The sequence below is a fragment of the Rhinoderma darwinii genome, chromosome 5 (genome assembly GCF_050947455.1).
Source record: "Rhinoderma darwinii isolate aRhiDar2 chromosome 5, aRhiDar2.hap1, whole genome shotgun sequence".
Classification (NCBI taxonomy): domain Eukaryota; kingdom Metazoa; phylum Chordata; class Amphibia; order Anura; family Rhinodermatidae; genus Rhinoderma; species Rhinoderma darwinii.
The window spans coordinates 127,416,699-127,444,267 of NC_134691.1; the positions used below are offsets into that span (position 1 = coordinate 127,416,699).

Below are 27,569 nucleotides of genomic sequence, written 5' to 3' on the forward strand. Positions count from 1 at the left end.
CTACTGGAAATCTGTTGATCACACTGCCCAACTGAGATTGTGTAAAGGGAAAACAGGAGAGGGCCCAACACTGACCCTCGAGGAACCCCAACAGATAGAGGAAGTAAAGAGGAAGTAGAGCCAACCAAATGCACACTAAAAAGGCAGTCAAAAAGATAAGAGGAGAACCAGAACAGTATCCTTGTTCGCATGTGTGAATGGCCCCATTGAAATGAATGTGTCCGTGTCCGTGTGCTGTGAGTGATTTCCACGCACAGCACATGGGCAAGTTTTACGCTCGTCTGAATAAGCCCTTAGCCTAAGGAGCAATAAATGCCAATGTCTGTACAAAAGGGCAAGACAAGCTCTCTTGGTGCCTAAGGCAGTGGTTTCATAGTGCACCCGACATGGTGCATGATAGCTGTTAGATGGACATTTATACATTTAATTGCCCCTTGTCCCTACCAATCACTAATGTTCTTATGTATAATACATACCCCACATTTCCCTCCACCCCCCTCTCCAAACTTGTATAGTAGGGTCTGCCGACTCTTGTAGCTCCTCTATGGACTTTATTGCTTACCTACTTTATATATAATGGGTTGTAGAAATAAATGTAAGGGCAGATAATTGTTTTATTATTCTCTAATCCATAAATTCTTCTCCCCTCCTATGGTGCCCTAGATGGCAGCCTACTCCACTGCCCACACCTTGTCCAGGTCCTATCTGTACAAGATAATAATGGGGCTGATATCAAAAGGGTAAGCTGCAGTGGTTTCCAGCCAGGCTCCAAGGTCAACATGGGGATTCTAATTTTCCCCATAGCTAGTTTTCTATGGCATCAGATCGATATTGATTCTGCTTGGTAACGTATATTAGGGAATTGCAAATAAGGAAATTACCAACATAAATGTGCTTTATTTATCTGATAATGCAACACAGACAACTCATCATTGTAGAGGAAGATGAGCGTTAAATGATAAACATTCACAAATGTTTAATTAAGTTCATTTTTGTTAATTTTTAATTAAGTTAAATATTTATTTCCCAAGAACCAGTAACATTATCGATTTGATAAATTCATTATGCAGAATTTCCTATCAACTCCAAAATGGTAAATGACTGAATCAATGGAGCCTACTTAAATGCTTTGTGGATCACTTAATTTTTAATGCCAAAGCACATTGTGAACCATCATAAGGCACTCTTAATTACAGTGTAAGTGCAATCCATTCACTCAACTGAAGAAATCGATGACACTGATATGTTAAAAGCGCTAAATGGAATTGACTGACAATTTAACTTTTGGGGGCTGTTGGATTTCTTCTAGCTCTTGCCTTTTATGCGAGTTCAGTAAAGATTACAGACATGTTTTTTTTTATCATTCGGTATCTAGGAGCAGCAGCATGATACAGTATTTCTATTATAAATGACTTAGAAATCACAATAATGTATTGCATGGTATCTAGATGTAAAGGGATAATTATATACACACATGATGTGTATGTAAGAACATAGGGCCTTAGGGCTTATTCACACGACAGGGATAATCGGCCGTGTGATGGACGGTTTTTTAACAGTTGTCACATGGCGGCATTAAAATCAATGCATGGCTATGTGGCTATTCACACAGCCTAAATAGGACATGTCCTTTTTACCGGATCCCTCAATAGACTCAAGACTATGAGTGATCTGTGAAATCTTGTCCCACACAGGTTCAAATCAGCCGTGAAAAACGTCAGGTTTTCAGGGCCATTTTGACACCCGTTCGTGTGAATACGGCCTTAGGCTTAATGTGCATTGAGGTAAAGACTCAACATGGCTGGCTGCAGTCAAGCTTTGCTGTGTTCAATCAGCTAAATCTAGTTAATCGTTACATTTGGTGTTTGGTTTTGGCAGGGTATGTAAGTTTTCATATAGGTGCTACATAACTTTAGGGTACGGTTCCATCTATCGCCGGCCGAAGCATAGCTCACTTGCAGAGGCCAATGTCCGCATGATTTTGCAAAGTATTAGCATCATAATTGTGCGCCCATTGGCCACCAAATACCGGCGTAGTTTCTGCCACATGCACCTCTACGTGGGACTGTAGCCTAAATAGATTCAGTAAATAGATGCAATAATAAAATATGGGACTGTAAAGGACAAATCAACATATACTATAAATGGATAACAACTTATAATCTGAATGGGCGCTATAGGCCGTCTGATCATTATGTAATATTTCACATATTTTCCACTTATCTGATTTAAATATTTAATGGTCTTCTTAAATAAGTAATAACTGTAAATGCAGTATAAGACATAGTTTTCTCCTTTAAATGAAACAGTTTTATTTTAATGTCTTGTGCCCTTAACATCGTATGGCCATTCACTGGTCATTCAGAACTGTTCATATATTTCCTCTGTGAAGATGCTTTTGACTTGCTTGTAATAATGAATATAAGTCCGAAAAAAGTATTTCCATATTTGTAGACTCAGCACATTGCTGTACAGCTTTATGTAGTTCAGCTTGAAGAGGAAAGGGATGGATAGACCCCATAATACTGAGAGTAAACCAGCGTCGGAATATCTTGTCACAGATGACCTAGAAGAAGGAAAATATCATACATTATAGTCTGAAATAATGATGTCAAACATGAGCAATCGCTTATTTTCATAGTCCCCCCCCCCCCCCCCCCAGAACTGGGCAATCTCAAATACACCCTATTACAGAGATCACGCCGCATGGTAACCTTTGTTGTTGATTTTCTCATTGTACGAAATCCTTGTTATTTTGAACAGACAGTAGGTTTCTATCGGTATTCTCTTTGATCAAGACCAGATACACTTTGTAAGTTCCTAAATGAACTAAAAGGGGAAATTTACCAATAATATATCATGTGTGACTCGGTTAAGGAGAAACTCCATTGTGATATTTTTATTAAAACATTTTTCTGCCACCCTAAATAAAGTAGATACACATGAATAATGTATGTTCAGGCAGCTGCCTAGCAACAAAGGATGCGGCCCATGGGTGACAACGCCAGATCTGACACCCTTGTGGAGATCTGGCTTTACTCACATTAAATAGAAGTGTTTGGTGTCAGTGAATGGTAACATTCCTATTCTTATTCAGAGGCTGAAAACCTGTACAGATCTGCTCTCAGTTCAAATGTAGATTAAATAGTATCCAGCGTAGGCAATGCTCTGAGCTACATAGATTGGACTGTAGAATGATACAGATGTAGCCAAGTTTATCTCGATTCTGATAACTTGCTGCAGCGTGGTATCACACAACAAAAGCCATTGAAAAAGTCAAGTTATGCTTCTTGACACTGTATTTAATGTGTTAGAAGTCAAGATAAAGATGGCTACATCTGTACATTGTAGCAAACTATCAGAGCGATTTGTGCATCTGCTGACATATTTCGCTCACAGGACATTACCTGGACTGGACACATTTGTTTCCATATTTCAGCTGAGAGCAGGACTAAGTAAAGTTTAAAAAATTTTAACGGACACAATAGCGTAGTCGACTATGCTATTGTTTCCGTGAATAAAACTGGAAACTTTACGGAACGGAAACTAACGCACTGGAAGCATTACCATTGATATCAATGGTAATTCAAACGGAAGCAATAGTTTCCGTTTGGCTTTCCGTCCATCTGTTTCTCTGATGGAATGGATGAACGGAAACCTCAAGTAGGACCCGATGGTGATGTGAATAGGCCCTTACTCTTTCTCTTTTTGTAATTCATTGTTTTAAAAGCTTTTATTTTAAAATTTTTCAAAGTAAATAATTACCCTTCATGGGAACACACCTAAAACAAGTATTTTTGTAATTTTTAAACATGCAACTTTTTTTACTCTTATCCTTCACCTCTATCCCTCATTGATTAAAATACTATCAATTAAAACTACATGTTTAAGTAAAAACACTACCCGCCCTAATGGGACGTGTCGATCGATGATGAGCCTCTGCATAAAAGCAGAAATTAACCTCCAGCTGTTAATAAAATGTATAACAAAGTACTACTATCTGTAAAATATAAAAAAAAACATGACATGTTCCTTATGTGTCGGACACAAAAGCAAAAAAAAATCAGGGATATAAAATCAGGATTTTTGCTTTTTGCAATAAAAAAAGAATAATGGAACACTTTTTGGGGAGCTTGAAGGAAAACTTAAAAGGGGTTCTCTGATTTAAAAAAATATTTCTCAGGTAACCAATTAGGGCATTCTGAATTAATAGAGGGGAATCCCACATTTATAAGCACCATCAATTACCCTGAGTGAAAAGCAGCTACAAAGAGCGACTGTTTTTGGATGACCCAGAATGTTAACATGTTACACAGACAGCATGTAATCCGATTATTTCCCATAAAGTGGTGCTGCAGGGGAAATAAATACCTGATGCCAGGTTCCCCCACACTTATTTCTGTTGTACCCTTAGAACAAAAGCTGTTTGCACTTTCCCTTTGGTAGGACCAATCCATGGCTGAGATATCAATAACTACAGATGAAGAAGTCTTTATAACAGAATTAAGCAAACCTGCCAGTATTCGACAGCCAGGAAATAGTTTGATATTCTTTAATGGGTTTTATCTGAGACCTGTGTATTGTCATGTGCATGTATTAAGTATTAAGAGGCAAACATGCGCCCCTGTGATTTACGTTCTGCTGCTGTGTATTATTACATTAATATATACAAGCGCAGGACATTCTACTTATGTGATATACTGCAGGACATTGCCTGAACAAGAACCCATTAATATGAGATTTCTAAAGTAAGGTTTTTACCACTAACTTCCCCATGTGTTACCTTTAGATATATTATTAAACCACAAATAATTGAGATTGGATTGTTTTTGTTGCTTTACGTATCCATTTTCAAATTATAGCCCGCAGAGTAGTAATGACTAAGGATGTTTTATTTTCAGCTAAATATTAAGTGCCTTGTATGAAATATCACCGCAGGCAGCTAATGGTGGCTAATAGCGGAGCCATTTCTATACATCTGGGCTGATTTCCAAATAATTTCAGAAGTCTTTGGAGAAAAACTGATTTTAATATGATATTAAACAGAGCCTGGAGGCCAAAAGTGCAGTCACTGTGTGCTGAGGAAATCTTAAAATAATCTATAAACAGTGTGGATTGAATAGAAGTGTTGAGTGGGCAGCGTATCGACCTGTTCCCCAGTTTCTCCACAAGTGGCCAAGATGCAGTAATATGTAGCTTTGTGATACAGTTATATACAGTACAGTGTATATTGTATGTTGTGTTGTGCGTGTGTATGTGTATATATAGATATATACACACATACGCATACAGTATATAGTAAAAAAAATAAAAAATTTGAGTTATATATATGAAATCTAGGGCTAAATACCCTCTTTGTAGTCTATGGATATAGCTAAATCTTAAGGCGGCAGTTAAAATGAACCATACTGTTAATAATGATTTATTGACATAGCAACTACTCGCTATTTAATGCTCTCAGCAACAAAGTTGTATGCATTTTATATAATGTCATTCAGAGAACACAAGGGGTATTTGAGAAGACACTTGTAGAGCGCTGACATCATGGGCTTCATGTTATCTCGGCTTTAGTAGCTTGTGTAGAATGGAGAGTGCCTATCTTGAAGATTCTGGGGATGGATTTGTCGTAGCTTTTGACTATGAGAACATAGATCACATACAGTAGATACTTCAGGTCTTATGAATTTACATTTTCTGCTCACTTCTTTACTATCAGTCCTTGTACTATGTAAAGAGTATAGGCCCTGGTGTCGTAGGGGGACCAAATGCCCCTCTACCACCTAAGAAGACACCAGTATTATATTTGGTACCATGTAGGTGGGGGCCCAAAGTTACACCTCTGAAAACTATTATAACCTTTCTGGATTGTGCTATTACCTATCTCAATTAGAGTCCATCTATGGGCTTTAGGGTTGAGTTCACACAAGGACATTTAGCGCAGCTGAGTAATCAACCAACTAACCCAACCAAAAATAACCTCACTGACCCAACAATTATACTGTACAATCTACATATAGTTTTTAGTAGGATTGTGGTAGTATTTCTCTAAACACTGAAAATGTTTCCAGAACTCTCTTTCCTATTGAACAGTGCAAGCAGTACTTAACGTAAAAATACGTATCCACTCTTTAATGCTCTTCTGGTTGAGAGCAGAGGATGGGTGTTGCAGCCGTGAGATGATGCCAATGGTTCTTGTTATGAGCAAGGGCTAAGGCATCATTGTCTTTTAGAGATTTTATTGCAGCCACCTCATACTGTAACTCAGTGGTAGGCAAACTTGGTAAGTCAGAGATCTACTGTAATAATGTAATAATACAGAAGGTTCTGAAGATCTCTTGTGATATAAATGTATTTTTTCCCCATAGAAAAGAAGCGATCCTGTTTAGGTCATATACTGTACAAAGTGTGGTTTTCACATGATGATTCAGATTTTTTACAAACATACATGTTCCAATCACATTGTACGTCTGCATATGTTTACTAAAAAATGGAACAGAAACGCAGCATATTTTCGCAAAAGTACTAGTTTGTTTACATAGAGGAGGGAGAAATGTGTCAGTCATTATTGTAAGAACCAAAATATGAGGTTTCCTGTGGACTATAGTGATAAGTATTGATGCTTTAGTCTAAAACTTGTGGACTGAAGTGCCATCATTGTTGAACTTATACCGGCCAATTATCGGGCAAACGAGTGCTCACAGAAAACAGGGCAACGATCAGCCGAAAAAAGAGCAAATGCTTGTCCATTGGCTGATTGTATTGTTTTAAATGCAGAAAATATTATCGTTGTCGGCAGCACATCTCCCATGTATGGGGACGAGTGAACAGAGTAACGAGCGCTCATCCCCATACTAGCTCCTTGTGAAAGGAGAAAACGAACGCCGAGCAACGAGCTGTCTCCTTGATCGGCGCTCGTTTACACGGCCCCACGTCAGGCCGTGTAATACCACCTTAAGGCATCAGTGATCTTTCAGTACCTGTCAAAGATCTACCAGTAGATCTTGATCTACCGATTGCCTACCTAGGCTGTTTCTGAATGCAAATTTATTGGCAGCACAGTCTTCCCTTTATTTCAGAATATTATTATTTTTTTTTAAATATGCATGTAGCAAATGACAGTACACTGAACGTACACAGGCAACAATGTTATCTCCTATGGGGCAACATTTCAATATGACAATTGTTGCCCAGCGAACATAATAATAAGGGTATGTGCACACGATGAGAGGCTTTTACGTCTGAAAAGACAGACTGTTTTCAGGAGAAAACAGCTGCGTCGTTTCAGACGTAAATGCTGCTCCTCGTATTATGCGAGGCGTCTTTGATGCCTGTAATCTTGAGCTGCTCTTCATTGACTTCAATGAAGAACGGCTCAAATTACGTCTGAAAGAAGTGTCCTGCACTTCTTTGCCGAGGCAGTCAATTTACGCATCGTAGTTTGACAGCTGTCAAACGACGACGCCTAAATTACAGGTCGTCTGCACAGTACGTCGGCAAACCCATTCAAATGAATGGGCAGATGTTTGCCGACGTATTGTAGCCCTATTTTCAGATGTAAAACGAGGCATAATACGCCTCGTTTACGTCTGAAAATAGGTCGTGTGAACCCAGCCTTACAGTGGGGGCACTTCATAGGACAGTATCATAAGTGAACAAATTTACTCCAATACTGTATCAAAGTAAAAGTATGCTCGTCTTTAATGACACTGCTGATAGGCACAGTACTAACTCCAGTTTATAGGGTGTAGCATGACTAAGGGATTGTTAATAAGGGTATGTGCACATGCTAGCTGGCTTTTACGGCTGAAATGACAGACTGTTTTCAGGAGAAAACAGCTGCCTCGTTTCAGCCGTAAAAGCTCCTCCTCGTATTATGCGAGGCGTCTGAGACGCTCGTAAATCTTGAGCTGCTCTTCATTGAGTTCAATGAAGAACGGCTCAAATTACGTTGCAAAGAAGTGCCCTGCACTTTTTTGCCGAGGCAGTCAATTTACGCGTCGTCGTTTGACAGCTGTCAAACGACGACGCGTAAATTACAGGTCGTCTGCACAGTACGTCGGCAAACCCATTCAAATGAATGGGCAGATGTTTGACGACGTATTGTAGCCCTATTTTCAGGCATAAATCGAGGCATAATACGCCTAGTTTACGCCTGAAAATAGGTCGTGTGAACCCAGCCTAAATGCCATGGCTCACAATTACTGAACCAAAGTACCGTGTACAGTACATCAATGAGACATTTGTTTTTGAGCTGCAACAAATAAGCTATACTTGACTGGAGAACCTCTTCAAAAGAAAATTCAATGTGAAGAAAAATAAACCAGCAACACTGACAACGATATGCTCCTATTCCGTCCAATATTGCAATCAAAAGTGTGAAAAAAAACATGACTTCTGTATGTGTAAGAGGAGATATGCATTTTTCTCTCTTTGCTTCTCACATACCTCTTGTGGGAGACAGCTGGCTGTAGCAGGAACCTTCCCTCACTGTTCTATCTGCAATAGGAGAACAGGTAAACTATTCACCACCCCTTTAACTAAGTCCCATCCCCTCTGCTGATCCCCAAGTAATTTAAAGAGGGTAATAGGAGGTAGCCCTTTGTTTTCTATCTAAGAACTTTTGTTTCAAGAGCGTGCCAAAAGATTTGCTGACTGAGATATTTTAGTTGTAATTTTTTTTTATCATTCAATTGTACATTTAGAGTCCCTTTGAGTACTAAGAAATAAGCATTAGCCTCTTTTTAATGGGCTGCACATTTTAACCAAATGACAACTTCAATGAAAACTACGCTTAAATCTATAGTGAGTCATTATTGTGAAAGTGTGCAGTGTCAAATAACACAAAACACATCTGTACTTTGCTTGTGAGCCACTTACTTGTAGATTACTATTCTCTCTTTGTGCTCCACACATGAAAGTCTTTAAATCACAAGTTGAAAAACAGTCAAAGAAATTGCAGTCCTTATCAGATGTGCATTTTTGCTCCAGTATGTTCCGCATTTTGGGTTCAAAAAATGCCATATCCATATCAATAGCCACCACCTGCAACCAATAACATATAATATAAATGAAAGCCCTAGTCATTTTTATTCCTCATGACAACCTTTACACGTCACATTCCTTCCACAAGCTCTAGGCACATGTTTCTACAGGAATGCTTCTAGTTTATGATCTGAAAGAATTATTGATTTTGAGCTTACAAGATGAGGTGAATATAATGTCTATTTTTGTACATTTTCAAGTGCACTATGAGGTCAAAGTATAATTATTTACAATACAGGGAATGTTACAAAAAAGTCCCATTTATTAGATTCAATGTGACATGCAGTAAATTATAACCATTTCCAGATAGTAAGAACACTTTCATGTCTAGAGGGTCACTCTACATGAAGACCTCACTTCCAGATGACACAAGAATGTCCAAAATAATTGGACCCTCCCAATAGATCACATCATATGATGTTCACTGATCGTCTGTCCGCCACCGACATGACTGGATTCTGCTCAGTGGCTGTTTTTAAATAACAATATGGAACAATTTATAGCAGAATAAGTATTCATTATTATATCACAACCATTTGCAAGGGAGATGTCGCCCTGTATCTGACTGTCATGACACCATTCTCTGTTGTGCTCATAGCAAGCAGAAATCACAGTGTGATGAGTACCTGCTGAAGCCCCATTCCATATACAGTAAAACCGAATACAGATGACCACTCAAAATTGCAAAATGTTCTTCTAAAAGGCTGGTCCTCTAAAAGCAAATGGACCATTTGCGTAGTATATGATAGAGAAGAAAATCTGTTGCTGGAAATCTGGTCTGAAAAAAGGGGTGGTCTTCTCAAGGAGGAACTATTTTGGAGAGGTTACACTGTATAATAAATTTATCCTTACCTTATTAATACATTAAAAAAAAATTAATTTCTTGTATACTTGTATTCTTACATACACAGCACCTAATAAAGCCCATTAAAGGATTAGTTTTGTGTATTATAATCTTCATCAGTCTTTCAACATTTATATTTTTTTGTCTTTAATGGTTTTAGCTAGCAAGTCGCGTGGTGGTTTCTGGTTATCACCAGTAGCGGGCGGCACCTGGGTCCTGGGTTTATATCTAACCAGGACAACATCTACATGGGGCTAGTGATTTCTGCCTTTGGTTTCTACTTTGGTTTCCAATACCACACATATGCGTTAATTGGATGAAAATTGCCCGATGGTGTGTAAATTTAGGAGCTTGAGGTGGAGATTTGAGTATGAGTCCAGACAATAAAGGGACTGATTCAAGTGCATTTCTTGTAAATAGATAAATAAATAATGAGATCTAGAGTAGAACACTACCAAAAATATTGACTAAAAGATTATAACTAGACATACATCGTGAGTTTTCTCCTCTTTTTACTCTTCAAGTAGTCTTCGCACCTAAGTATGTGATGGCATATAACTAGGCTACGCCATCGGCAGGAGAACATTTGTGACAAATTAGACCATGCCCCCAAACTCAAAAAGCAGACAAAAAGAAAACATAAAAAAAAAAAATGGTAGAAAGTGGTCAGACGCTTTAGAAATATGGAGCATGTATATGATTGCACCATTTTTGACTCAATATCTACTCTAAGTAGCTATCTGCAATAGTTTTTCCCAAAGTATAAAAAATGTACAAAGCTCTAAGAGGAACAAAGGTCTTGGAAAAGAATGTGTCAAAGAAACAAAGAGAAAAGATTTGGAATTGAAGAGGAATTCAGTGATGTCACACAATTAAAAGAAGCCAAGCAGAATAAACCTGTTACTAGTGGCCAGTTAAATATCAAGGCCAAGTGGTGAGACCTTACTGAAATTCGGCCCAGGCCATTAGATGAATAGTTTGAAGGAAAATTGAGTTCATGTTATCAAGTGTTTTTTTTTTGTAACAACATTGTAACTACTGTAATGTAGTCTGTATGTAAACTGATGTTATGTGCAGCTTGGGGTCACAAACTCGGCCAAGTTACACTTTCCAAGATGAGCAGCTGAAATTCCAGAATGATGACAGAATCCCAAGTGAGAAGATTTTCCTCATTATGCAAGCTACATTCAGCTTTATCTACGGGGTATGTGTACACAATGATTCCAATATTTGTATGTGTCTCTGACATGACCCTGTATGTAACTTTTTCCACTATTCAGCAGATGAACGCTTTGTTTATAAAGCGCATGCAATGTTTTCTACTTCAACTGTTAAGCAACTAATGACAAATCAGACTTGGCACACATTATAGATAAAGGATGAAATGTCACACATTGACATTGTAAAAAGTGATGTTTCATTTATTTTGAGACATTCTGGTTATTATACACCAAATAAATATCTACTAGTTGTATTACGCTCCCAAGGTCCCAGGTATGATCAGCTTAAATGAGCTCTTCATCTGCCTTCTCCATGTTGGTAATCAGGTAGAGATCTCATATAAACTGAGAATCCTGCTCAATCATAGGGAGAACTGTGCAACTGTCATATGCAGTCTAGGCCACAATCTAAATTATTTATTAACCCCCTAGACCAGCAGGGTATTGCTTATTGGCCCAAATGGTTAAAGGAGATATTAAAAGTATTTTCCAGGATATAACATTGATATCCTATATTTGGGATAGGCCATAATTGTGTGATCTGTGTTGTTCCGACCCCTGGGATCCTCACCAATTAGCAAAACATTGAGGCCGGGACGCATGCTAGAGTGCCAAAACACATTCTTTTTGCGGATTGGTTGAGATTCCAAGACTCCTTTTAAAGAGGTTGTTCAGGGAAAAATAGCCATTGACACTGGGATTTAGACCCATCTACTGTTAGCTTCTGCTAATCTACTACTGTTACTGGCTTTATTACTGGCAAACTCATTAAACTTGCCAGGAAAATACACTGAAAGCCTTCCTCTTGCCTCTACCAACTTCCCATGCCAAGCTACATCCTTCTCCACATGGTTATGAAAGCTGCACTGTACCTTCATTGCCACGGCTACCCGCCACAGAGACAAAGGCTTAAGAGATGCATCTTTTCTGCCTATTGCGTCCTCCCAAGGTTGGATTGCTGACTCAACAGACAGAAATCTGCTATTTTCAAAACACCAGACCGGCTGGATGTGCACCACCTTAAGGGCACCTGCCTACCAACTGCCTTTAGAACCTCCTTTTAAGCCCAGAGATGTCCTGCCAGTGTGCTACTCTGCCTAATCTCTTTCCTCCACCCGATGACCTGGGGAGACCTACTGTACTGTGCTTCAACATCCCAGTGTGACCACACTGCTCATGGAGAGTGGCACCTATTCCTGAGATTTGGTCGCCTTCAATCTGGGGCTAAAATAACTGCTGGATTACCATCGCTCTGGACCGCTGACACCTAAACAATCCCTGTGATATAAGTGGTACATAGACATCTTGTGACAGAGTATCACAAAATCATGTTTTCTTTTAAAGCTGGTCATCTTGCGCCACACATCTCATGATATGTTGAGATAATGCAGTTAAGGCAGGACACATCTGTATATCACTCAGTTTATGTGCTGTGCTGAGGCCTGTCAGCTAACTCCCCTACAAAGCCAATCCCTTCTGCCTCCTCCAAGCGTAAGGTTAAATATAGTTGGCTTGCCATTGCAGACTTTAAAGTGCTACTTTCTAACTCAAGGATCTGTATATATATGTTATTATGCACTTAAGTAGACTTCAACACAAGTATCCATAGTCTGGTCCACTAGCACCTTCCTACCATCCCACCCAGTGGTGGATCATCATAGAGGCGTTTAGGATGGCCACGCATGTATATCACTGGCAGGCACTGCATATATTCTGCCACATAACCTACAAACCACTGTAACTTGAACCAGATCAGCATGTCCTGTATCTCAAACCATGACGGGAAAAGGGGATTGAAAGCCCCACGTGTATCGCCACAAAGTGTCTTCCTCATTGCAGTTTTGTCTAGTTTTTTGCCACGAATCGCAGCAAAAACAATGACATGACTGCATTGTGTATGTCCTGCAAAAGGACCTGTACTCATAAGGTCAGATGACCTTATGTTTGCATAACTGTTCTTGTTACTGTTAACCCCTTCGCGCTCAGGTCAGTACTATTACGTCGCGCTAAGTACATCGTTCGCGCTCAGGTCAGTAATAGTACTGACCTGAGTAAACACGGCGCCATTTAATCCTGGCGCGTGCTTGAGCTGTGATAACTGCTGTTTCTGACAGCACGCTATCACAGCTCAATACTCCGGGACCAATTGAAGTGGTCCCGCCCCGGCGATCGCTGCTATTGGTTAGTCAGTGACTACTAACCAATAGCGGCGATCGCATACATCATTTCCTGCCCCAGACTCCACATCCTGCCACACCCGCCCTGAACTTCTCTGTTGGCGTAGGAGAGTTGTTCAGAGCGGTTGCGTAGGAGAATTGTGCTGAGAAAATATCAAAAAAAGTTTCAAAAACTTACTTTTTTGTACTTCCCACTTGCTCCGTCCACTTCCCACACCTGTCCTCCTCCTCCTCCTTGTGTTCCCCTTGTCACCCCCGTTTTTTTGGTCAGTGATCAATAACTGACCATTGCTTAGTCTTCAGGGCCACATTTTTTGGTCCCTGTGGATTTTTTTTTTTTCTTCTTTATAAAATACAAAAAGCAAAAAAAAAAATATAAAAATTTATTACAATTTTAAATTTTTTTTTAGAAAGTTATCATCTAGCTAGTTTAGTATTAGGGTTAGTTAGTGTCAGGGAACAGTCAAAAAGTGTAGTGAGGTTTAGTGTCAGGGAATTTAGCGTCAGGAATCCGTCACCGTAGTTTTTTTTAGCGTTAGGGATCTATCACTGTAGTTAGCTTTAGTGTCAGGGAAGCTCAGAATACTCTAGTTTAGGTTTAGTGTCAGGAACCCGTCACCGTAGTTAGGCTTAGTGTCAGGGAATTTCGGAATTATCTAGTTAGCTTTAGTGTCAGGGAATCGTCGCCGTAGATAGGTTTAGCGTTAGGGAAGTTAAAAAAAATCTAGTTAGCTTTAGTGTTAGGAACCTTCGCCCTAGTTAGCTTTAGTGTTAGGGAAGGCCACTTGTTCTCTAAAAAAAACAAAAAATACAAAAAAAAAAGTAGCATCTTATTGCTTTGAGTTAAGGATTTATTTATTTTTTTCCTGTATACGTAATACACGTGTCTAATCACACAAATTACACGTGTCGCACAAATAATAAAAAAAGATGTCCCAAAGGTCATTTTCTGCCGAAGAGGCCTATGCATTCCTTGCCTCCGACACAGACTCGTCGGATGGTGAGACTCTTTTTTATTTGTCAACCTCCTCATCTAGTGATGAAGAGGAGGGACCACCTAGGAGACGTCCCAGGACCTCCACCACACTTGAAACCCCCGAGAGAAGTGACCCCGTCGCAGTTGAAGCCCCAGAGCGAAGTGACCCCATATGGACCCCCACACCAGAAAATTATGAGCCCCAAATCCCCGAGTATACGGGCAGTCCGGGGATCAAATTTAACACGGCAGGGCTCAGTGAGATGGACTTTTTCAAGAAGTTCTTCACTGATGAATTTATAGAACTAATGGTCTCCCAGACAAATTTATATGCCCAACAATATATTAGTAAGAACCCCACATCATTTTATGCCCAATCCAACAGGTGGACCCCTGTAGATGCAGCAGAGTTGGGCAAGTTCTGGGGACTTCACCTGAACATGGGGCTTCTGAAAAAGCCGTCCATTAGGACCTACTCGAGCACGGACATCTTGTACCACACCCCGATGTACCGTATGGCCATGTCCAGGATGCGTTATGAGGCAATACTTCGCTTCTTGCATTATGCTGATAATGAGCAGTGCCCACCCCGAGATGACCCCAGTTTTGACCGTTTATATAAACTGAGACCCCTATTAGACCATTTCAGTGCCCGGTTTGCCCAAGCATACACCCCCGAGAAGTGTATTTCCATTGATGAGTCCTTGGTACATTTTAAAGGGAGGCTTCAATTCCGCCAGTACCTGCCAAGTAAGAGGGCAAGGTATGGCGTGAAGATCTATAAGCTGTGCGAGAGTGCATCAGGGTATACCTACAAGTTTAGGATATATGAAGGGAAGGACAGCAGTATTCAGCCCCCAGGCTGCCCCCCCTTACTGGGAATTAATGCAAAAATTGTGTGGGATTTGGTGTACCCACTGCTGGACCAGGGTTACCACCTCTACCTGGATAATTTTTAAACTAGCATCCCACTCTTCAAGTGCCTTGCTTCCAGAAGTACTGCGGCATGTGGCACTGCTAGAAGAAATATAAGAGGCCTCCCTAAGACTCTGCTTGGGCAAACACTCAGAAGGGGTGAGAGCAGGGCACATTCTAGCACCAACATATTGTGTGTCAAGTACAAGGACAAGAGAGATGTCCTTGTATTGACAACAATACATGGCCACACCAGTACCCATGTACCTGTACGAGGTACCAGTACAGAGACCCTCAAACCAGACTGCATCCTGGACTACAATAGGTACATGGGAGGGGTGGACTTGGCAGATCAAGTCCTGAAACCCTACAGCGCCATGCGGAAATGGAGGGTGTGGTATAAGAAGCTGGCCGTGCACATCATACAGATGGCATTGTACAATGCGTATGTGCTACATCGATGTGCAGGCCAGAGGGGAACTTTCCTGGAATATCAAGAGGTGGTTATCAAAAACCTAATATTTAGGGACCAGGAAGGGGGGGCACCCAGTACTTCTGGAGGCGAGGCCACACGCATCGTACCAGGGCAACACTTTCCAGGAGAAGTTCCCCAAACTGCCAAGAAGGGAAAGAATCAAAAGAGGTGCAGAGTCTGCTCTAAGAGGGGGATAAGGAAGGACACAACATACCAATGTGACACGTGTCCTGAAAAACCAGGGCTCTGTATGAAAGATTGTTTTAGAATTTATCATACATCCCCTGATTTTTAATTTACACCAGTTTTATTACCCTGATGCACTCCGCACAGCTTATCCCCCTCATCTTTCCCTTCTGAGCCCTGCCATGTGCCCAGGCAGCTGATAACAGCCACATGTAGGGTATTGCCGTACCCAGGAGAACCCACATTACAATTTAAGGGGTGTATATCTCCGGTGGCGCATGCTGGGCACAATATATTGGACACTGAAATGGCATATATATGTATAAAATTGCAAATCTCACTCTGCACCATCTGCTGCACATTATCTTTTACACAGTACCTGTGGGGTCAAAATGCTCACTACACCTCTAGATGAATGTCTAAGGGGTGTAGTTTTTAAAATGGGGTCACTTCTCGGGGGTTTCAACTGTACTGGTACCTCAGGGGCTTCTGCATACATGACTTAGCACCAGAAAAGCTCCAGTAGGCCAAATGGTGGTCCTTCCCTTCTAAGCCCTGCCGTGTGCCCAGGAAGCTGATAACAGCCACATGTAGGGTATTGCCGTACCCAGGAGAACCCACATTACAATTTAAGGGGTGTATATCTCCGGTGGCGCATGCTGGGCACAATATATTGGACACTTAAATGGCATATATATATATAAAATTGCAAATCTCACTCTGCACCATCTGCTGCACATTATCTTTTACACAGTACCTGTGGGGTCAAAATGCTCACTACACCTCTAGATGAATGTCTAAGGGGTGTAGTTTTTAAAATGGCGTCCCTTCTCGGGGGTTTCAACTGTACTGGTACCTCAGGGGCTTCTGCATACATGACTTAGCACCAGAAAAGCTCCAGTAGGCCAAATGGTGGTCCTTCCCTTCTAAGCCCTGCCGTGTGCCCAGGCAGCTGATAACAGCCACATGTAGGGTATTGCCGTACCCAGGAGAACCCACATTACAATTTAAGGGGTGTATATCTCCGGTGGCGCATGCTGGGCACAATATATTGGACACTGAAATGGCATATATATATATAAAATTGCAAATCTCACTCTGCACCATCTGCTGCACATTATCTTTTACACAGTACCTGTGGGGTCAAAATGCTCACTACACCTCTAGATGAATGTCTAAGGGGTGTAGTTTTTAAAATGGGGTCACTTCTCGGGGGTTTCAACTGTACTGGTACCTCAGGGGCTTCTGCATACATGACTTAGCACCAGAAAAGCTCCAGTAGGCCAAATGGTGGTCCTTCCCTTCTAAGCCCTGCCGTGTGCCCAGGAAGCTGATAACAGCCACATGTAGGGTATTGCCGTACCCAGGAGAACCCACATTACAATTTAAGGGGTGTATATCTCCGGTGGCGCATGCTGGGCACAATATATTGGACACTGAAATGGCATATATATATATAAAATTGCAAATCTCACTCTGCACCATCTGCTGCACATTATCTTTTACACAGTACCTGTGGGGTCAAAATGCTCACTACACCTCTAGATGAATGTCTAAGGGGTGTCGTTTTTAAAATGGGGTCCCTTCTCGGGGGTTTCAACTGTACTGGTACCTCAGGGGCTTCTGCATACATGACTTAGCACCAGAAAAGCTCCAGTAGGCCAAATGGTGGTCCTTCCCTTCTAAGCCCTGCCGTGTGCCCAGGCAGCTGATAACAGCCACATGTAGGGTATTGCCGTACCCAGGAGAACCCACATTACAATTTAAGGGGTGTATATCTCCGGTGGCGCATGCTGGGCACAATATATTGGACACTGAAATGGCATATATATATATAAAATTGCAAATCTCACTCTGCACCATCTGCTGCACATTATCTTTTACACAGTACCTGTGGGGTCAAAATGCTCACTACACCTATAGATGAATGTCTAAGGGGTGTAGTTTTTAAAATGGGGTCCCTTCTCGGGGGTTTCAACTGTACTGGTACCTCAGGGGCTTCTGCATACATGACTTAGCACCAGAAAAGCTCCAGTAGGCCAAATGGTGGTCCTTCCCTTCTAAGCCCTGCCGTGTGCCCAGGCAGCTGATAACAGCCACATGTAGGGTATTGCCGTACCCAGGAGAACCCACATTACAATTTAAGGGGTGTATATCTCCGGTGGCGCATGCTGGGCACAATATATTGGACACTGAAATGGCATATATATATATAAAATTGCAAATCTCACTCTGCACCATCTGCTGCACATTATCTTTTACACAGTACCTGTGGGGTCAAAATGCTCACTACACCTCTAGATGAATGTCTAAGGGGTGTAGTTTTTAAAATGGGGTCACTTCTCGGGGGTTTCAACTGTACTGGTACCTCAGGGGCTTCTGCATACATGACTTAGCACCAGAAAAGCTCCAGTAGGCCAAATGGTGGTCCTTTCCTTCTGAGCCCTCCCATGGGCCCAAACGGCAGTTTATCACCACAAATGGGGTATTGCCTCACTCAGGACAAATTAGGCAACAAAATTGGGTATGTTGTTCCCTGTGAAAATAAGAAATTGTGATCAAAAATGACATCTTATTGGAAAAAATATCATTTTTTTCATTTCACAGCCCAATTCAAATAGGTGCTGTGAAAAAACTGTGCGGTCAAAATAACAAAAACCATAAATGAATTCCTTGAGGTGTGTAGTTTCCAAAATGGGGTCACTTCTGGTGGGTTTCCATTGTTTTGATACCTCTGGGGCTCTGCAAATGCGACATGGCAACCGAAAACCAATCCAGCAAAATCTGGACTCCAACAAACACATAGCACTCCTTTCCTTCTGAGCCCTCCCATGGGCCCAAACGGCAGTTTATCACCACAAATGGGGTATTGCCGCACTCAGGACAAATTGGGCAACAAAATGGGGTATGTTGTTCCCTGTGAAAATAAGAAATTGTGATCAAAAATGACATCTTATTGGAAAAAATATCATTTTTTTCATTTCACAGCCCAATTCAAATAGGTGCTGTGAAAAAACTGTGCGGTCAACATGATAACAAAAACCATAAATGAATTCCTTGAGGGGTGTAGTTTACAAAATGGGGTCAATTCTGGTGGGTTTGCATTGCTTTGATACCTCTGGAGCTCTGCAAATGCGACATGGCAACCGAAAACCAATCCAGCAAAATCTGGACTCCAACAAACACATAGCACTCCTTTCCTTCTGAGCCCTCCCATGGACCCAAACGGCAGTTTATCACCACAAATGGGGTATTGCCGCACTCAGGACAAATTGGGCAACAAAATGGGGTATGTTGTTCCCTGTGAAAATAAGAAATTGTGATAAAAAATGACATCTTATTGGAAAAAATATCATTTTTTTCATTTCACAGCCCAATTCAAATAGGTGCTGTGAAAAAACTGTGCGGTCAAAATGATAACAAAAACCATAAATGAATTCCTTGAGGGGTGTAGTTTCCAAAATGGGGTCACTTCTGGTGGGTTTCCATTGCTTTGATACCTCAACACCTCTTCAAACCTGGCATGCTGCCTAAAATATATTCTAATAAAAAAAGAGGCCTCAAAATGCACTAGGTGCTTCTTTGCTTCTGGGTCTTGTGTTTTAGTCCACGAGCGCACTAGAGACACATGTGGGACATTTCTAAAAACTGCAGAATCTGGACAATACATATTTAGTAGTGTTTCTCTGGTAAAACCTCGGTTACAGAAAAAAAATTCAGCAGAAAAAATGAAATTTGCAAATTTCACCTCCACGTTGCTTTAATTCCTGTGAAATGCCTGAAGGGTTAAAAAACTTTCTATATGCTGTTTTGAATACTTTGAGGGGTCTAGTTTTTAAAATGGGGTGTTTTATGGGGGTTTCTAATACATAGGCCCCTCAAATCCACTTCAGAACTGAAGAGGTACCTTAAAAAAAAGGCTTTTGAAATTTTCTTAAAAATATGAGAAATTGCTGTTTATGTTCTAAGCCTTGTAACGTCCAAGAAAAATAAAATAATGTTCAAAAAACTATGCCAATCTAAAGTAGACATATGGGAAATGTGAACTAGTAACTATTTTGGGTGGTATAACCGTCTGTTTTTCAAGCAGATGCATTTAAATTCTGAAAAATGCTATTTTTTGTAAATTTTCTCTAAATTTTGCAATTTTTCACAAATAAAGACTGAATATATCGACCAAATTTTACCACGAACATGAAGCCCAAAGTGTCACGAGAAAACAGTCTCAGAATCGCTTGGATAGGTTTAAGTATTCCGACGTTATTACCACATAAAGTGAAATATGTCAGATTTGAAAAATGGGCTCTGAGCCTTAAGGCCCAAACTAGGCTGCGTCCTTAAGGGGTTAAGAGACCTGCAGGTCACATAATCATGTAGGCAGGTCCTAGTACAGCAGCAAGACTCCATAGAGAAGACTGTCAGCTGCTATGTAAGTATAAGGGGGATGGATTCGTTTAAGGTGTCTGTATTTAGGGGGTCTGTATTAGATAAGAAGTTTTTTATTTACGGGGTCTGGGGTCTGTATTAGCTTAGTGGGTCTGGGGTCTATATTTAGGGGTCTGTATTAGTTTAGGGAGTCAGGTCTGGGGTCATAATTAGTTTAGGGTGTCAGGTCAGAGAGTCTATATTTAGGGGTCTGGTCCAGGGTATGTATTTTTGCGCGTTTCTATAGAGGCTGGAAATGGCTGAAAGTGCGAGGGGCAAAGATGTCTCTTCAGGAAACTCTGCAGTCATCAGGAGAAGTTGCCATAACAATCTGTATCAGATGGAGAAGAAAAGAAAAGAGAACGACTCCCATCACATAAGATATCACCTGTGAGTTACTGGATTTATAAAGGATCTGTCCCCTCTTCTGACATCTCTGTTATAGGAAATCATTGTATTCCACAGAAAGTCTCTGTGCAGTCCAGGACTAATAGACAAATGGGTGGTACCAATTTCCAATGTCAGGAGGATGTGTCCCTACAAAGTGTGATACTGTCAGCGATGGTTGGAGACTGACAATATGTAGGGACACAGCCTTTTGACAAGGGGAAACGTAACACCCATTTGTCAATGCTCGCACCGAAAGGTTGTATTCACTATAGACAGGGCACAATAGAGCAGTGGTGGAGAAGAGGGGCCCAAGTTTGGGGAATAGCCCAGGGCTTATGGTCTACGTAATCCGCCGCTGATCCCACCATCCCTCTTTATCAATGGCCTTGCTATTAGATCTCCTTAGATGCTGGCTCATTTTCAATTCTTTGTGTCCTCAGACTTATCTATATTGTATTGCTTTCTTTTGTTATACTCGTAATGCACTGCCACTTCTTACTGTATATTCTGTATTCGTATATCTGTTTTTCTACGATGGCTTATTCTAACCAGATATATCTTTTGACTTCTTGTATGTTCTCTTCTGTACCAGATAAAACTCAATTAAAATAGAATTTAAAAAAAGTTTAGTACTGTAGATCCTAGTCTATCATCACAGTAAGCAACTGTGTGTCTCTGGTATATAGCCGTCCTGTAATGACGGGGTAGGGAGACAGACAAGTGAGCCCTAATCTACCCGCCACTCAGTCCCTGCCTACTTGCACGGCCCGTCCTAGGCGACGGTGTACAACTGGGCGACGGTCCCTACGCTCAATAACTGCACGACAGACCAACAGACAAGGGTACACAGAAGCCAAGGGAAATGGGGCAGTTGCCCACGGCAACACCGTGAGCAACAAGAGTAGTGAACGAGCCGAGTAAAACCAGGAGTGTACGAGGTACCAAACGCAGAGCAGGAGAGTAGTCAGTAAAGTCAGGGTCAATTAGAAGCAGAGGTCCATAATATTAGCAGGAGCAGCACAGCCAGGAAACCAGACAGAATCACAGGCAAAGGAGTAGCAGAAAATGAAGGTATAAATAGACAGAGGGCGGGAGCTAGCTCCGTCTGGCCAGGCTGTGATAGGTTCTCCAACTCCTCAGCCTCCCAGCCTGAGTGGTAGCAGATCGAGTCACTCTAACAGACCTAGGCATAGATGCAGGCTGATTAACCACGGGCGTCGACAAAGAAGCTGTGTCAGGCAAATCCATTACACGTCCCATGCAGATGCATCTGGTCTACATCTGTAGTAATACAGAAGTGTCAGTGTGTTGCCTATACAGGACATACCTGCATAGGATGTATATCCAGTGGCAGATTAAGTAGACCAAAGGCCCTGGGCTGTTACCCAAACTTGGGCCCCCCTTCACCGCCCCCCTGCTACAAAGTAACTATTGTTAACACTACCTCTTTGTTGAAGCATTAACAAATGGTTGTTACGATTCCCCTTGACAAAGGGCTATGTTCCTACATACTGACAGTATCACACTGTGCAGGGAGACATCCTCCTCACAAGGAGAATGGTAACACTCATTTGTCTCTCAGTCCTGGACTGCACAAAGACTTTTTGTGAAATACAAGGATTTCCTATAATAAACATGTCAGGAGAGGTGACAGATTCTCATAAATCCAGTAACTCACAGGTGACTTCTCAGATTCTAGTAGTTTTTTTCCTCTTTTCTTCTCCATCCGGTCCAGAATTTTTGAAGATTTCTCCCGGCCATGACCCATTTTTGCAGAATTTGCCACTCAGATGTCTTCGGCTCCTCACTTTTCCAACATTTTCACACCTATAAACAAAGATAAAATAATGCCACACACTGTGCCCCTAAATATTATAGCACCATACACTGCGCCCCTAAATAAAATAGTACCTAACACTGTGCCCCTGAATATAATTGTGTCAAACACTGTAAAGTAAAGCACCACATACACAGTACCCCTGTAGTTAGTGCCACACACAGCCCCTGTAGATAGCATCGCACACACCCCCTATAGATAGCACCACACCCCTATGTAGATAGCGCCACACACACCAACCTGTAGATAGCATCACACACAGCCTCCACATGACAGCGCGATGACATCATCGCACCACTTGTATAAAAAAAATAGGCTGAATGGCGGGAAAGGGAACCGACGGTTCCCTTTGCCTTGCCAGCGATGTCAATTGTATCCGCATCCTTTGGACGCGGATACAATTAATTACAGGGGCCTTTGGTTTTGATGCAGTTTTTGTCACGAATCGCGGCAAAAAAGTAACAGAATTGCAATGTGGTCTTTGGGCGGCCATGCTCCCCCCAGGAGCCTCAGGCCCCGGGCAGTCGCCCATAACGGACCCATGAGGATTTGCCACTGGGAGTATCTAACACTGGGGCGTAGCTTAATAAAACATAGCTTTTAATCGTATGCAAATACATAGATAACAATACACAAAATTATACTGATAAATCAAAAACGGGTCAAAATGAGTCCTGGATACCCAATGTGATGCCCTTGGGTATCCAGGACTCATTTGGCCCTGTTTTTCATTTATCGCTATAATTTTGTGTATTGTTGGCTTTTTATTTGCATACTATTAAAAGCTATATATTATTAAGATACGCCCAGTGATCCACAGTTTTGTTTACGTAGCATGCCGTTTTTTCCAGACTTGAGACTAAGTTTGTAGCTCAGTGACTTATATGGAGTACAGGTATAATTTGAAACTTTATTTTTATAATGCAATATGTGAATATGTGAAACTGTTTTATAGCTCACAAGAGCTTAATGACCTTTACGCACCGATCTCTACACTCCGGGGGATTTGGCTCAATCATGTATTGGATCTCAATGGTTGCTATGTAATACAATATTTTCCCTAAGATCTCTGATCTCAATATTATTGTCCATGCTTAGATCGTAAAAAGAGAATGGACCCAATTAAAAAAAAGAATACAAAAATATCCTTGATGAATTTGATTGAAAAACTATAACCAAGTCTTGTGAAAAGAATGGAAGCTCTCTCAAAAGGAATTTATCCTGAGTTACAGCCACTATTACAGTTTAGAGATGCATTCACAATTCTGATAGTTGTTATTGGAAACCTGTCAAAAAAATTGTCGATAGACACATTCCTGACAGCTCAGGTGATTTCTTATAATGCAGTGTAAATGTTAATTTCTCCTACATCAGATTACAGTACATGCAAGTAATCAGAGCATGTTCTATTCAAGCTTTGAGCCAGCAAGCAATAGTAGGAGATGTATGCTCTGAAGCCAGCAGAATTGTGAATGCAGCTTTGATCTATAATGTCTGCTGTAACTCAGGATCAGTACAAGATAAGAAATACAATGTAGTTAGAAAGTTACTTACCCATTTATGTATTTGATAAAATAAATAATTGTGTTTAACTCTTTCCCGCCGCAGCCATTTTTCGGATTTTCACTTTCGTTTTTTTCTGTCCACCTTCCAAAAGTTATAACTTTTTTATTTTTACATCAATATTACCATATGAGGGCTTGTTTTTTGCGGGTCGAGTTGTAGATTGTCATGGCACCATTTATTGTACCATATAATGTAGTGGTCAACATGGTAAAAAAAAAATATTCTGGGATGGAATAGGGAAAAAAAACAGCAATTCCTCAATATTTGGGGGGGGTTTTGTTTTTACGGAATTCACAATGCGGTAAAAACGGCATGTTAACTTTATTCTATGGGTCAATACGATTATGGCAATACCAAATTTTTTTTATGTTTTACTACTTTTACAGTGAAAAAACCTTGTAACTTTTTATTTTTTCGTTGATTGAGCGGTATGAAGGCTTATTTTTTGCAGGCCAAGCTGTAGTTTCTATCGGTACCATCTTGGGGTACCTGAGGTTTTTGAATCACTTTTTATTCAATTTTTTGTGGTAGATGAAGTGACCAAAAAACAGTTTCTGGCATTTTTAACGTAAATTTTTTTACATCGTTCACCGTGCGGACTACATAATGATATATTGTAATAGTCCAGACTTGTACGGACAAGTCAATACCAGTTATGTTAATTTTTCTTTTTTTTTTTATATTGTGCTTGAGAGAAAATGGGAAAAGTTTTTTTTTAACTTTTAATATTTTTTTTTATTTTTTTTATTTATTAAAAAACTTTATTTTATTTGTCCCCCTAGGGGACTTGAACCAGCGATCGTTGGATTGCTTGCTTGATATACTGCAATACTAATGTATTGCAGTATATAATGATACAGACACTCTCTTACGAAGCCCTGCCTGAAGCAGGGCCTCATAGGAGTACAAAGATGGTAGACCTGGGGGCCCCCAGGCTGCCATGTCAACCAGCGGCACCCCCGCGATCGTGTCGCAGGGGGCCCTTGCAACGTTAGAGGGGGCCACCCCCCTATTTCTAGCCATTAAAATGCCACGGTTGCTATTGACCGCAGCATTTAACGGGTTAAACTAGCGGGATCGCGCTCGAGCTTGACCCCGCTCGTTACACTGAAGTGTCGGATGTAAGATACAGCCTACACGCTCGTTCTATGGAGCGGGCTCGGCCTGTGAGCTCGCTCCATACTCCCCCATCCGACGTGCGCCGTATGAACACACCCTTAAATACCTACACAGTTTGTCATTGTTTGTCTCCAGTGCATCTCGTATCTGAAACAATATACTGTTTTTCTGACAATGAGAATTAATTTTGGCATATGCCAGATGAGCAGGAATTCCAGAAGATTGCATTCATGATTAAAAGAGTTTTGGTACAACCCAGTTTCTTGACTTCTCAAAAAACAGAAGAAACGTAAGAAATTTATGTATTGGAGAAGCCTTTTTAATTTATGATCTCTGTATTTATTAGCTGTGATAGATGGAGAGTGAATAACATGTCCTTGTTTTCTTTCATACACTGAAATAATGGTTCTATAAAGTAGATGGGCTTAGGGAAGTACATACTTTTAGTCGCAAAGGAACCATTCTGCATATCAAGCTTTTTACAGCTGGTTATAAAAAACAAGTTAAAACTTGGACTAAACCCAAACCAAACATCTGATCTGCAGCTGGAATTGCTTAGTCTTATGGTAGTTTCATCACATAAAATTAAGTTCAGAGTGATCTACACATTTTACAGGTTTTAACAGGCTGTTATCAGGACTAAACATCTTTGTAAAGTCTTTACCCCACTTGCCATCTGAACTAAACTATAGTTTATTGTATTATAATGATTTTGAGGGATTAGAGCCTCTGTAAAAAGCACATAAAAACAATGAGGATAATAACCTTACACCAGAACAGTAAAAGAGTGAATATTACCTACTGAGCCTTGTCAGACAGCGAAAGAACAGAAATATATAGCGCATTCTAAAACCACCATTTTGTCAACCAATGGAGATTGTCCTGCCCCTGCTTTAAAGAGACACTTCAGTGTTTTTTTTTTTATTGTGGCCCCCATTTGTAAAGTACACCCAGTAAAAGGTAGGGCAGGTCATCTTCTTACCGGGCACTTTGTTGCCAAACTATCTTGGCTGCAATTATGTCACATTGCTGCACTGTGACCGGCTGCTTCCTACAGCGTCTGCTGTGTGGACCGGAAGTCACTTTCACTATGCATTGCGGCCGGAATAGTTCCGCATCAAAGTGCCCGGTAAGAAGATGACTTGCCCTACCTTTTACCGGGTGTACTTTGCAAACGGGGACCACAATAAAAAGAAAAATCACTGGAGTGTCTCTAAAGCCATATCAATTGTTTATATCTTTAGGGTATGTTCACAAGTGGCAGATTTGTTGCAGAAATCTCTGCAATTGTTTCATACATCTAAATGGGGTTTGTAAAAAAATCTATGCACATGCTGCAGAAAACAAAACAATTGTATGGAAAGATGAATGAATTTTCAGTTGCAAAACGTTTTGCAACAAATCTGCCACATGTGAACATACCCTTAAATGGAAACTAACTTTTCCAACAACTTATGCTAATCTAATAGTATACCTGATATACATCAGCTTTTTCATTTACTTACTGCTAAAATGTAGTTGTTTTATTCATGCAAATTCTGTGTAAAGTTGCTGCTACTAGGTGTCTCCCTTCCTGTAATCTGCTGTCCATCCCTTTTTGTCAAGCAAAATCCGTCCCTAGTTATAGAGCAGAGGAGATGGACTGCAGGAAGTGGGGATGTGTCTTTTCACAGTCTGCCAATAGAAGACTATGGCGAGGGGAGGGGGAGCAGGAGGATTGAGCAAGGAGAGATGGATACAGGCACGCTGCCAATAGAAGTCTATGGAGAGGAGAGGGGGGACCAGAGTGAGAAAGACACCCCAGAGACGCGCTGAAACTGCTGGTAAGAGTTATATGTCATCCCAGTGCTGGATTCTCAGTTACACTCCTCAGGACTAATGCATAATCTCCTCTATGTTGCTGCTCTTTCTCTCTCTCTCTCTCTCTCTCTCTCTCTCTCTCTCTCTCTCTCTCTCTCTAGGGTCTGCCCACTAGCTCAGAGAAAACTGGGAATTAGAAAGAGTGCCTGCAGAGTGGAAAAACTGCAAAAAAAATGCAGAATACAAGTCATGTAATGGACAGAAATAGTGTTATTCCTCATGCACACACATATGACAGCCTATTCTGAAAAGTCACCTGAAAAGTTAGGTACGCATTAAAGCGTACCTCCTGTGATCCAGTGAAAAAAAAAACATCAGGATATGAACCTCATTGTGTTCATTAAAGTTTCTAATATAGAATTATAAAATTAATGCTTTATTCATTTTCAGACTGCACAGTCCATTCATTTTGGTATTGGGCAGGGTAGGAGACTTGAATTATTGCAGCCCTTTATTTCCCCCTTGCAGAGAAAGAGATACCCAAACAGGGAATTACAAGCTGTCTGTGTGTCCTTATGTCCTGCGTTTACAGCAGCA

The 27,569-nt window shown here is 40.9% G+C and overlaps 1 protein-coding gene across 1 annotated transcript in view; it reads right to left on the minus strand.

Moving 5' to 3' along the window:
* Positions 1–574: 574 nt before the first annotated feature.
* DIPK1C (divergent protein kinase domain 1C) overlaps positions 575–27,569 on the minus strand; it is a 76,167-nt gene continuing 49,172 nt past the window's right edge. The window contains exons 3-4 of the mRNA XM_075828382.1: positions 8,878–9,042; positions 575–2,566 (exon numbers count right to left, since the gene is read on the minus strand). Coding sequence (XP_075684497.1) covers positions 2,372–2,566; positions 8,878–9,042 — 360 coding nt within the window. The 3' untranslated portion in view covers positions 575–2,371. The remainder of the gene's footprint in view (positions 2,567–8,877; positions 9,043–27,569) is intronic.